At 35.2% G+C, this 13566-nt stretch overlaps 1 protein-coding gene across 1 annotated transcript; it reads right to left on the bottom strand.

Annotated features, from left to right (window-relative positions):
• Window positions 1-1618, bottom strand: LOC110919161 (chromatin remodeling protein EBS). Its single transcript, XM_022163440.2, has 3 exons — window positions 1251-1618; window positions 1076-1144; window positions 1-94 (listed from the first exon to the last, which is right to left on the bottom strand). Exons 1-3 carry the CDS (start codon window positions 1601-1603, stop codon window positions 1-3), a joined length of 516 nt encoding a protein of 171 aa, XP_022019132.1. The 5' UTR covers window positions 1604-1618.
• Between the last annotated feature and the right edge of the window lie 11948 nt (window positions 1619-13566).

Consider the following 13566-nt stretch of genomic DNA (forward strand, 5'->3'; position numbering starts at 1 on the left):
TCATTTTGCATCTTCTTGACACACTCTAGAGCAAAAAAACTTATCGAGTTTTTCAACATCTTCATTTTTCAAGTCCAGGCATGATGGATGGTACCTACAAAATTATCAAATCAACAGGGTATCAAAGGTAATATCATACAATCTCATAGGTCTACCCAAGAAGCAAACTTTTAGGCTTTTCCTCCTAAATATATATATATGTATATATATATATATATATATATATATATATATATAGGGAAAGTATAATGTACTTCAAGGCTTAACCTACATTAACATACATGACAAAAAATATAACGTGCGTTATTATCATAGAACGTGCGTGATTATAGTCCCATGCGTGATTATGTGGTCCCATGCGTGATTATGTGGTCCCGTGCGTGATTATGTGGTCCCATGCGTGATTATACCCCTGATCCAACGGTTACCATTGTCTCCTACGTGATGTATGATAAGGCTTTTTGTATGTTAACCTTACTCTATATATATATATATATATATATGTAGACATTGAATCTTTAACAAATTCTAACACCATTTGGTTTAGTTAAAAACTCAAATTAACGAAACAAATCATTTTGATACACATGTATGAGAGTCGGTGTCCAACATTCTTTGGAAAATTATGTCCTATATATCTATATGATTACCGGAAAAAGTCACCCAAGGATCAGTTCAACACAAGGGGATATATTAAACATGAGGATAAAGACTCTCATACATGTTTATCGTAGTGATTTATTTCTTTAATTTTGATTTTTAACCAAATCAAAATCAAATGATGTTGAAATTGGTTAGAGATTCAATGTCTATAGATGTGTTCTAGGCTAGTAGAACCCATTTGCAATATAAATAAAATTATAAGGGTGAATTATAATTAAACATCACTATCAAGGAAATGATGAGTTTTGTTTTTTTTTTTATCAAGTGAAGTATGTGCATGAAGCCTGTGCGCATCATGGCAATGTTATTAAAGATGACTATGTTTGTAAACCACTTTCGTATACGTCTCTTCAAATTTGTAGCGCATACTATTGACAAATAACCAAGATGTAATTGAGAATGAGATAGATACCAGCTCTTGCATGTATCACATTGCACCATATAAGTATCGGGGTTGTAGGGATTATTACACTTACAGTACCTTCATATATGATAAAATAAGCTTAGTGTAAATATCCATCCTCCCAAAATAATTAAAGTGAAGATTATAAAGCTAACTGATGGATCCAAATCAAAAGAGTACTCACACTGTAACACGTTTCGGTGTGAAACGTTCTCCAGCCGCAACATGTGGATCATGTTCTCCGGCATCATATTCATACCGACAGAAATAGTCATCAACGCCCACATACTTGAGCTTCAAATATTGCTGTAATGTATGAACGACACATTTTCCCTGTATCGTTTGTGTGCTCTGCATATCATAGTTATTGCTTAGAAAGATTTCCTTTTCTCCATGAAAAACCCTCCTACCGACTTCTGTGTCCTCTGGCCGATAATACCAGCGAACCCTAACCATCATCTCATTATTTCCATCATCAGCCACGAGTCTTTCTACACGGGCAACATAGGGAGGTGTATCCGACTCGGCAGGTCTCATAAGCACGCAATCACCACCTGTAAAAACAAGTAAAATTAAAGCCACCGTCAAGTCAGCTTGTAGACATTTTTAACCTAGAATAGACATGTATGACTACACGAATACAATCCGCATTTATTAATAAAAAAACTACAATCACAACATCAAAGTTTATGTTTTTGCAGTCGCTGACAGTAAAACAAGTCTAGAACATCAAGGATCGGGACTTTTGAGTGTTAGTGAGACATGCTAAATAAAGAAACACACACACAAAACACATACATACAAATGGAGTTATATTGATGTATATAAAAAGGACCTATGAAGGGATTTAAGGATGATTTACTTACGTCTGAGGGTTATGTCCGTTCCGCTGATGTTGTAAGAATTTACACGATTTGTCTTCTGCGCCATTAAAATCGATCTTTAGCGGAATCTAGACACTTGTTGATGCTAAATTAAGGACGTAAATTTCGAAAGATAAGAGATTTTTTATAAGAAATCAAAGCTTTAAAGAACAACCCGATTGAAGAAAATGGTGGAATGAAGAAGAAATTGTGACTATAAATAAAAGCGGTGAATTAAGAGAGAGAAAGCAGAGCCCTGGGTGTCACGGAGGAGATGAGTTTTGTTCATGGTAAGAGGCTTACCTTTATATACTATAAATTGGAATTTAATTAAATGCATTACATTTAATGTATGGAAGCTTTTTTAAATAATAGATAATTACATAATATATTGACTCTAATGTGAAAGCAAAACTAGTATACGAAATTTAAAGAAAACATGATTGCATATAGTTTTATACAGCTAATTGTGAGTTACTTATAAAAAATCGCATTTAGTTTTTCATTAATTATTCACTTTTGACATTATATCTTGTAAAAGAAAATATCACGAATCTTATATATACTTTATAAGAAAATATTTCAACAATCATCAATCATATTAAAAGTATTTCAAGAATAACCAGGAAAATTAGGCGTTATAAAAAAACTGAACCATAACTGAAAACTGTACCGTTAACCGGAAAATTAATAAGAGTTAACCCTAACCAACAATACCGACTGATAATGGTTAAGTGACTGATTAACTAAGCATTTGCTTATGTTTATGATTAATGTGTCTTCGTTAACCGATTTTAACCGAAACTGAACCGAACCATGTATGTTTGTCATTTTTAAGCTAGTATACCTCTTTTTCCAACTTTTATATCTCCATTTCTAGCCTTCTCACATTTGAATTCATGTTGCAAATATCCATAACCAAGCTTTGAACACCATAGTTGAACATATTCAGTTGGAACAAAGCAAAAGAATAACAAAAAAATCATTGGACAACTAACCGAACTTAACCAACATCAACCCATACTTAACGGACCATCGATTATTGTAACACCTCGAAAATTCATGTCCAATAATGTATCAACACGTGTCATGAGCTTTAAACATGTAAAAGATTGCTTTCTAGGGACTAAAGTTGACAAACAAGGAAAGTATGTGAATAAAAGGGTTCAAAATGTCAACAATGGATAAATATACTTTAAAATAACCCTACATGATGTTTATACCCTTAAACGAATAAATCATGGATTATACGAAGCTAATTGTGAAAGAAAGTGAGGAATTACAAACTATAGGGGTTAAATGTGTCAACATGTTTAAAGTATACCTCTGAGTGACCTCTTAGCAAACCCGAAGCTTCGTAATGATTAATTATACTCACGAGAATAAGTGATAAAAATTTCACAAGGTTTGATAAAGTATGAGAAAATTATGGCAATATTCGTATACGAGGGGTTAAACGCGTCAACGTTGAAATCTACGGCCTTACCGGTGATCACAAAGTTAACCAAGGAATTAACAAAGTTTGGTTAAGTCTTAAGACCCTTAAAAGTCAAGTTAGAGGGCCAAAAATGCAAGAAAACAACTTAAAACCATGTTTAAAAGGACCAGGGGCTGAATTGCAATTAATGAAACTTGTTTGGCTGGTTCTGAGGACTCACACGGGCCGCGTAAGCCCTGTGTGATCTATTACGCGGGCCGCGTGTGACCTACAGTGACAGAAAACATAGGCACCTGCCTGTTAAAGCTCTTAACCGACTCAAAATGCTTGTTTTATATACCAGGGGCTGCCCCAATGGTATTTCATGCATAGGGGGCACCTGTAATGATCCCATAACATCAGTAGAGTTGCTTGGCATGATTTTGTTGAATCAAATTCAATATATAAGGAGCTCCTTAGTTGCAACATTGTGCCATTCATTTGCAAAGTTCACAAGACTCATTTCTGGAGCTCCTCTGATCAGCAACAAGATTCCTTAGGCTTCCTAATCATGCATAGGACCCTTGTAAGTGTCCTTAACCCTTCCTAATTCAGTTTAGCTTAGTTAATTAGCTTAAAGTCAAACCGTCGTAATTATGGTTTGACTTCGAGATTAATCAATAATTGTCCAGTCAAATCTCGAATTAAAAATACCTATGAGTTGGTAATTATGTGGGTAATAAACCCTGAAAAAGGTACTCTCTGATTCCCACTCTAAGTAGGCCAATTATCGGGTCAAAGTTAATCTTAAAAAGTCAACAGAAAGCTTATTTTCAAATTAATGCATAATTAGCAATGTAGAAGCCATGCAAACTATTTTATCATTAATATAACTTGGTAATTAATGTAAGAACATGTCTAAACATGTTCAACCCGGTAATTTTCAGTTTAGGCTCGGTTGGGGACCGAAAGTCGCATAGTTTGACTTCTGCTTTGACTTTCAGTTCTGGCCCGTTTAAGCATAGTTTAGAAATGCCTTAGAGCCTTAATAGGACCAGGTTTCATATAAGTATAACCCTCTGTGATTATGCAACTTGGTTCATTAGATATCCGATTCATATGCATGTTTCCGTTAATTGCTTAAATGTTGACTATTATGCCATTTTCGCCTTAAATGTGATTTTTGAAAAAGTAAAAGAGTAGAAACCTTAATTACTAATTTATAAACTTGTCCCTAAAATTTGACATCAGTTTAAGGTCTAGATTAGGAGTTATGCTCATTAGCGTAAATAAGAAGCTTTTTAGTAATTAAATGGTATAATTAGCATATAGCCTATCTAAACCTAATTTTTGATATCAAACTTTTTACCCACTGATATAAAATAATATTTTGGGATTTTTGGAGATTTTTATTTATTTTTAAGCTGAGCATAACATAGGGTTCTAAGCTTAATTCGGTTATTGTCGGTTTTGCCCTTTTTGGGCTATAAAATGAGTTTTACAAATCCTTTTGAAACCAAACCTTTTTATACTGATATAATATGATAAATAAAATATTTTGAGCCTTCTGGAATAATAAAAATATCAGCTTTCCTTTGAAAACCCGGAAATGGCTCCAAATTGCCTTTTAAGCATTTTAACGCATAGTATGTATTAAAACCATTTTATAAATGTAAGACTTGATGCCTACTGATATTTTTAGTAGATATTTATATTCTAACAGTAAGCAAAAGTTTTAAACTCAGATTTCCGGTTTTAACCTTTTAAGCCCATGTGAAATTACCAAAATGCCCCTACGGTGCATAGTTTGGTTATAATTGATAAATTTCACATATATGTAATACCCTACTGTTATAACTTATTAAATTAAGTATATTTACTGATTAGATCAGACTTGCAACTCAGATTACTATTTAAACCCTTTTATAACCTTTAAAAGGACCAAAATGCCCCTACGGGGCATAGTTTGAGTTTAAAATCATTTTGGGCATAATAGAAGATATATTACTGATGTCACAACATATTTAAGTCATATTAACTTAGGAAACCCATATATGACTCATATGGTTACCCGTAACGCATTATTCGCGTTCCGTTCGGTTTATGTAACTAGTTTGCATAAATTGACCAAAACGGGTCAAACCTTATCATTTTTGTCTCAAAATCCAGAATGTGTTTAGTTTACCCATATTATACAAGTCTCCAAGCTTGTCGGGTCTAAATCACATTATATTCCGGTCTTCACTTAATCATGCGTTTGAACCGTATCTTTCTTTAAAACTAACCGGTCTAAGCTTAGGCTAAATTAAAGACCCGTTAGGAATCTAATAGGTTATTATAAACCTTCGTTCCAGAATAGGAGACCCGGTAAAAGCTACGTGCACTTGCTTGTTGTGATTATTACTTGCAAAGGTAAATACTTTTAACTTATTTTCCCTATACGGGCTTGGGGTACGGTATATAAAATACCGCTTGGTCGGGCATTGAATTGTTAATCGTATGAAGGTTAAACTCATTGAAATGACCCGTTTAAATTGTTTTGTTTGCTTAAAGCCTTTGGGGTGTTAATGACCATGTCCTGGATATCCTTGGCATCATTCAAAGAAATGGCCACGACCTTAGCACGCGGGTGTAGGCGTACACCCGTCAGTGCATTTATAAATAACAAAGATATAACCGCCGGTTTCGAGAATAACTCGCCGCGGGACTATATCATGTGGTGTGTCAATTAATCTTTAACCCGGTGTTCAGCCCGGGCTACTGAACGTATAAGAAACATGTAATTCTTTTACAAGTTTATATATAAATAATTATCCCAAGTTATAAAATCTTTGGTGCCATGTGCATTCAAATCAATTTTTAAACATTTTCAAAATGAGTCAGTTAAATTGTATTTACCAGTGTAAACTGACGTATTTTCCCAAAAAGGCTAAGTGCAGGTACTAATCGGAATAGGCTGGTCTCTCCTAGCGTCAAATAGAAGTCTCGCAAGCTTAGATGCCTAAAGTCTGTGAACAAAGTTTCCTCTTTTTATTGATCCGCCTGTGGATCTGTTTCAACTGTTTTGTGATACTTAATATTACAATTTATTCGGTTGAAATAAATCTATCTTTTACTTCCGATGTGCATTTAAATTTGTGTTGTTTGACTATGATGATACCAAACACGTCACAATACTCCCCACCGGGCCCACCGGTAATACGTGGAAATATCGGGGTGTGACAGGTTGGTATTAGAGCCAACACTGAGTGAATTAAACACTAGCCTTTTGTGTTTAATCTCAGTTACACAAATTGCACATTCTTCGATCCTCGAGTCTAGACAAATAACATAGGACAAATTCTGTTTTGTTATATTTTTGTCTTTTATTTTATATATATTCTTGTTGTTATCTTTGTTTATGTTGACAGGTTTAACAATGCCGCCACGATTCAGAAGAGGTAGAGGCAAGGCCCCAGTGACAGACCATGATCACGAGGCCGGACATTCCCACCGGCGCACACCATCAATCACCATGAGCACCAGTCCCCAAGAACCTTGGAGGACTTACACTGAACCAGGGAGGCGATCCGTCTCTCTAAGCTCATCGCCATCTTACCACCACTCCTTTGGGCCATAATCAGAAAATGAGTCCAACAACCCCCAACCTTCATTCATACCTCTTCAGCGGTCGAATTCGCACCACTCTTTTGGCGACCCCACTCCTGTCTTTCAGAGTCGGTTCAATCCGGCAAACTACATTCAAGAACCTGTGGGTTTTAACCCACTAGGACTCGAAGACCATTTCTTGGGAGATCATGCCATGGATATGGACGAGGACACGGATCTCGTCGAGCCTGCCACCGGGACCCCAAACCATCCCATCGAGATCTCTGATGGGTCCTCATTTCATGGATCGCCTTACCGCGATCCGGATAGCTATCAGGCGAGATTCAACCAGATTGAATGGTATTTTACCCCCTCTGAGCACTCGTCTCCGTACCAGCAGTAGCAGCAGGAGGATCCTTCTGAGGATTCTCGCTTTGTGGCAGTCACTCCACCGCCACCACCACCAGTACAGCAGCCGCCTCCGGAGCTGCCAAGGCGACGACGATCAAACGCACGGATGTCCGTGCGAGGAGGAGTGCGTATCAGCACCCCTCAACCATCAAGTGGCAGCCACTACCCGCCACTCCAAGAAGAAGAACCACAGATGGGGGGACCTTCAAACCCCGTCTCGGAGATAAACTCTGCGCCTGTAGCGCTACCATTGGGTTTTGATAACCCAATCCCTGCATAGCCGGTTCAGCGGCATATAATCCATTTGAGCAGCCGGCCCACACCAACTATAACTATGCGGAGGTCGATCCATATCAAGCAGCGTGGGACTATAACGCTCTTCATCCTGAAGGGCCCTATGGTGGTCCTTAGACTACTGGGTATCCACCTTATGGGTACCAGCACCCGCCACCTCCTCAACCTCTGCATCAGCAGCCGCCGCAGCCGCAACTGATCCCGCCGGAACGCCAACAAGAGGTTCTCGATAGATTGGACCAATGTGAGCGGGATATTCAAGCAGAGTGCAGAAACAACCGAGGCTTCTTCAAGGGTTTGGCAGACCTGATCAAGGGGAAGACTAAGAAGAGGGATTATTGAAAATCCTTGTTTATTTTAATTTGTTGTAATCATGTCCCTACTGTACTCAGCCCCTGCGTGGGCTTGTCTTTTTGTATCATGCCCCTACGTGGGCATGTCTTTCTGTTGACCCCTGCGTGGGTATGTTGTTTGTTTAAGCCCCTGCGTGGGCATGTTATTTCAGTAGAAGTCTCGTTTAGGGCAAAATTTGTACTTGTTTGAAATTTCTTAATGGAATGGTTTAATTTAAATTTTCATATTTGTTGTTAATTATGTGCATTTAAATTTGTGTTGTTTAACTATGATGATATCAACTACGTCACAATACTCACCACCGGGCCCACCGATAATACATGGAAATATCAGGGTGTGACAATTATGATTATGGTTAAGCCTCCATAACTGAACCAAACTAGCATACCTAAACCAAGTTATCTACATTTCTACTGTAAATATGTTTTAACATTTAAATTTCCAAAATACGTAAAAGAAAATATAAATATTAGATTTAAAACTAAAATAAGAAGGTGAAATACAAAATAAAATTTATAATTATATTGTATATAATGTCATTTCATGTATAAATGCTTAGCCATAACATTTAACATATAATGTGTATGGTTGGGTTTTCTTATTTTTATGCATGTAAATTTTACACACACACACACACACACACACATATATATATATATATATATATATATATATATATATATATATATATATATAGGGTCAGGATTTAGAGAGAACGGTGAGAATGATTTTGGTGGTGACATGTGGCATTGATGTTAAATTACACTAAGGGGTAATATTGTCAAAAAAACTCACTCACATTAACTGGGTGTTCAAAATAAAACACCATAAAAACACCCAATTCAGAAAAACGCCAAACACTCAAAAGCTATTTTTTAAGATATAATTTACAACAACTCAAAAAACCATTTTTTTGACGCCACAAAACACTCAAAAGCTATTTTTTTGAGCTATAATTTACAACAGCTCATAAAAACCATTTTTTGAACGCCATAAAAAAAGCTATTTTTTGAGCTATAAATTACAACAGCTCAAAAAAACCATTTTTTTGAGCCAGCTTCTAGTTAAAACGCCATAAAAAAGCTATATTTTCAGGGTCCAAAGTGTAACTTATAGTGTGAACACGAGTATTTAATTAGTTTTTTTGAGCCAACTCCTAGTTAAAACGCCATAACAAAAAAACTATATTTTCAGGGTCCAAAGTGTAACTTATAGTGTGACAAATGTAAACAAGTGTGAACACAAGTATTTAATTAGTTTCTTTTGAGGCAGCTCCTAGTTAAAACGCCATAACAAAAAAAAGTTATATTTTCAGGGTCCAAAGTGTAACTTATAGTGTGAACAAGTGTAAACAAGTGTGAACACAAGTATTTAATTAGTTTCAAGCCAGCTCTAGTTAAAACGCCATAACAAAAAAAAGGTTATATTTTCAGGGTCCAAAGTGTAAGTTAGAGTGTGAATAAGTGTAAACAAGTGTGAACACAAGTATTTAATTAGTTTCAAGCCAGCTCCTAGTAAAACGCCATAACAAAAAAAGCTATATTTTCAGGGTCCAAAGTGTAACTTATAGTGTGAACAAGTGTAAACAAAATACCTAGTTAAAACGCCATAAAAACACCTAGTTCAGAAAAACGCCATGAAAATACCTAGTCTAAAACGCCATAAAACACCCAGTTCAGAACGACATAAAACCTAGTTAATTTTTTTTTCGAAAAGTATATCAATAGTATACTCATTGGAAAGATAAAAAACGTTGAGTTTTACGGTGTAATTTTTTTCAAAAAATAATCAAGTATAAAAAAGTTATTGTCGTTTAAATATGATGGGGGAAAATGGCATGTGATTAGCATGTGCACCTTTTTTTGGATCTTCCTATTTTACCTCTCCTGGTAGTTCCAAGACCCCTATTATTTACAAAAATGCCACCGCATCAATTTCAGCCACAAACCACTAAGATCTTGTGGCTGAGAATCGTTCTCACCGTTCTCACACTTTAAGGCATTCTCTTCTGATCTTGTTTCTATATATATATATATATATATATATATATATATATATATATATATATATATATATATATATATATATATATATATATATATATATATATATATATATATATATATATATATATATGGGCTAGGAGTTGGCTACAAAGTCCAAAATTCCTAAAAAGCGTAAAAAGTCATAAAACACCATAATGTCAACCATAAAACACACTCAAAACCCACAAATAACATAATGAAGATTACTAAAACAACATATCTGTTGGTTTTGTTTTGTGTTTTGGATGATATGACTCTGTTATCGAATGACTAATATTGTTGTTTTTATGTTGATTATCATGTTGTGTGTTATATTGCTCTACGATAGTGTGTTTGAAGTTTTTATGGACTATTAGGGTTTAAGGGTGAGAGTTGGCTACAAAGTCCATTTTTCCTACAAAGTGTACAAAGTCATAAAAAAACCATAATGTCAAACATAAAAACACTCAAAACCCACAAATAACATAGTGGAGGTTACTAAAACACCATATTTGTGGGTTTTGTATTGTGTTTTGAATGATAATGCTTTCATTATTGAATGACTAACATTAGTGTGTTTTATGTTTATTATCATATTGTGTTTTATATTCATAGTTGTACGATGGTGTGTTTGAAGTTTTTAAGGAATGTTAGGGTTTGGATATTGTGTTTTAGTGATCTTCACTATGTTATTTGTGGGTTTTGAGTGTGTTTTATGACTTAAATTGTGGTGTTTTAAGACTTTGTACACTTTGTAGAAAAAATAGACTTTGTAGCGGAACCCCACCCTAGGGTTCAAATATGGTGTTTTAGTAACATTCATTATGTTATTTGTGGGTTTTAGATGTGTTTTATGGCCGAAACTATGGTGTTTTATGACTTTGTACACTTTTAGGAGTTTTTGACTTTCTAGCCAAACCTCACCCTATATATATATATAGTGGAGAGTTCAAATGAGAATAAATTTTTTGTAAGAAGAAAAAAGAACAAATTTCAACCAATAAGAATGCTTTATTATACTTCATTTAATATAAGTATTTAATGTTACTACAAGGGTACGTTGGTAAATCTACATAGGTAATTAATTTGTAGTCTTCCTCTTTAATAGCTAGTACATTAAATTTTTTGTAACTTATCTTCAAAATATATATTTTTTCAAAAAAAAATAATATAAAATAATTTAAAGTGTAGGATAAATTACGAGTTATGTTGGACAAATTACGAGTTGTGTAGGATACATTTCAACGTGTAGGATGAATTTCGAAATATGTAGGATAACTTTTGATGTGTGTGGGAAAAAAAGTTAAGGTGGAGGATAATAGTCTTTATGACTAATTAATTAGTAAAAATGATAATAAATGAGATAAGTGAAAAAACTATTTAATGTTTTACAAAATTACCCTTTGTTCTTTTTCTTCTCAACTAAATTTTCTTCTCAAATGAACCTTCCCCTATATATATATATATGTATATATATATATATATATATGATAAAAAGGATAGAAAGGAATATGGTGCGTTAGATCATATCTCGTATGGCCAGGATCTTCACGGTGGCATTTTTGTAATAAATTTGAACTTTCATTTCACTGCCTTTCAACGCAGGGGCAAAAAGGTCATTGTGTTTTAGTAGTTTTGAAACAAGCTGCACAAAACCATCACAATCAGTTTTACTACAAATTGCGATTGTTTTCATTTCATTTTGTAATCAACCGAGTCAATTGGAAATACATTTTCAATGGCGTCTCTTGGGAATATCGAGTTGTAATACATAAGTAAGTTTTTCTCATTGCGTTTTGATTCCTATTCTCATTTTGTTTTTTATTCCTATAACTTAATTATGAAAATAGGAAAGAAAAAAAAAATAAATACTACCGAAGATGATGTAGATGAAACTGTCACACCAAAGAAAACACAACATGTTACTACATATTCTTCAAATGTAACACCTCGAATTTTTGTGTCCAATGATGTGTTAACACGTGTCATTTGTTTACACGTGGCATCTATAATAAATAAAGGACTAATTTTGACAAACCTTGAAAGTATATAAATTCGAGGGTTATAAATGTCAACAAGGGTAAATATACTGTATAGTAACCCTAAATAAATGCTTGTACCTTCAAACGAATAAACCATAAATTGTACGGAAGCGAAACGCGGGAGAAAGTGAGAGATTACGAACTACAGGGGTTAACTGTGTCAACATGTTTAATTATACCTCTGAGTGACCCTTTAACGTTCCCAAGGCTTCGTAACAGTATTATACGCTCACTAGAATATACTGTATAAATTCCTCTAAGTTCCGTCTTAAAACGAAAGAGTTATACTCAAATTCGTATGAGAAGGGTTAAAAGCGTCAACAGTGAAAGTTAAGGCTTTCCAAATAATTAATAAACTAACAGGGGACTTAACAACGCGGGTAAATAACACAAAGCCCCTATCGGTAAATAACCGAGGGCCAAACCGCAAAGTTACCCCTTCAAACCCGAAAGGTCAGGTAAATCATTACGAAAGATTTCGTTATTAATTACCAGATTCTGTAATCATGACAAAAGATTTAAAATTTCTGAATTATAAACCTCAGGCGGCCCGCGTGAGGTTTAGACTTAAGTTGAGGCGGGCCGCGAGCCACCTCAATTACGCGTCTGAGTTCTTAAACTCAAGCGGCCCGCATTAAAATGGCATGGAACTCCCATGCGGGCCGCGTGGGACGCCCAGATGCAGAAATATTGTAACTACTTGACCTTTGGACCATTTGAACGATCAAACCTCAATCAATGAGGCATGGGCACCCTACAATTGACCCATAACACTCTAGGCCACCTGCCCATCATCCATGGTCACTTATAGACCAATGTGTGATGATCATGGAGCTTGGTTTGCACTATAAATAGCAATGTTGTAGTTACAACATTCACACAACTCAAAACACAACTACTGATCATTCTAAGAAGCTCCAAGCATCTTTCTCTGCTCTATAAGCAAGAACACACTTCTGTAAGTCGTTCACAATCAAAATGGTCTTGCATTTCCATAGTTATAGCTCATAAATGCAACCGTCGTAACTAACGGTTGTCATTACAATATCTTGCAAATGGTTCAGTCTTATGACGAATCAAAAGTGGTTATGAGTTGGTATTTATGTGGGTAATAAACCTCTAAAAAGGTTCCCCCTGATCACCACTCTAACTATGTCAAATATCGAGTCAAACGTGCGGTTAAAAAGTCAACAGAAAGCTATTTTAGCGATTTATGCATAATCTATAATGTATATGTTATGGAACCTGTTTTGATAATCATAAAACATGATAATAAGTATATAAACTTGTTTGCGCTCGTTTGAATCGATCATTTGCTATATTGAACCGGTTCGGAGCCGAATGTCGCAAAAGTTTGACTTTTGCTTTGACTTCAGTTCTGACCCGTTTTAGTGAGGTATAAATATACCTTAGGACTCTCTTAGGACCAGGTCACATGTTGGTATAAACCTCGGTGGTCGGTTCATGAGTTATCCGAGTCTTTTACGCAATCCCGTCATTCGCCTAA

Source organism: Helianthus annuus, chromosome 16, assembly GCF_002127325.2.
Source record: "Helianthus annuus cultivar XRQ/B chromosome 16, HanXRQr2.0-SUNRISE, whole genome shotgun sequence".
Lineage (NCBI taxonomy): Eukaryota > Viridiplantae > Streptophyta > Magnoliopsida > Asterales > Asteraceae > Helianthus > Helianthus annuus.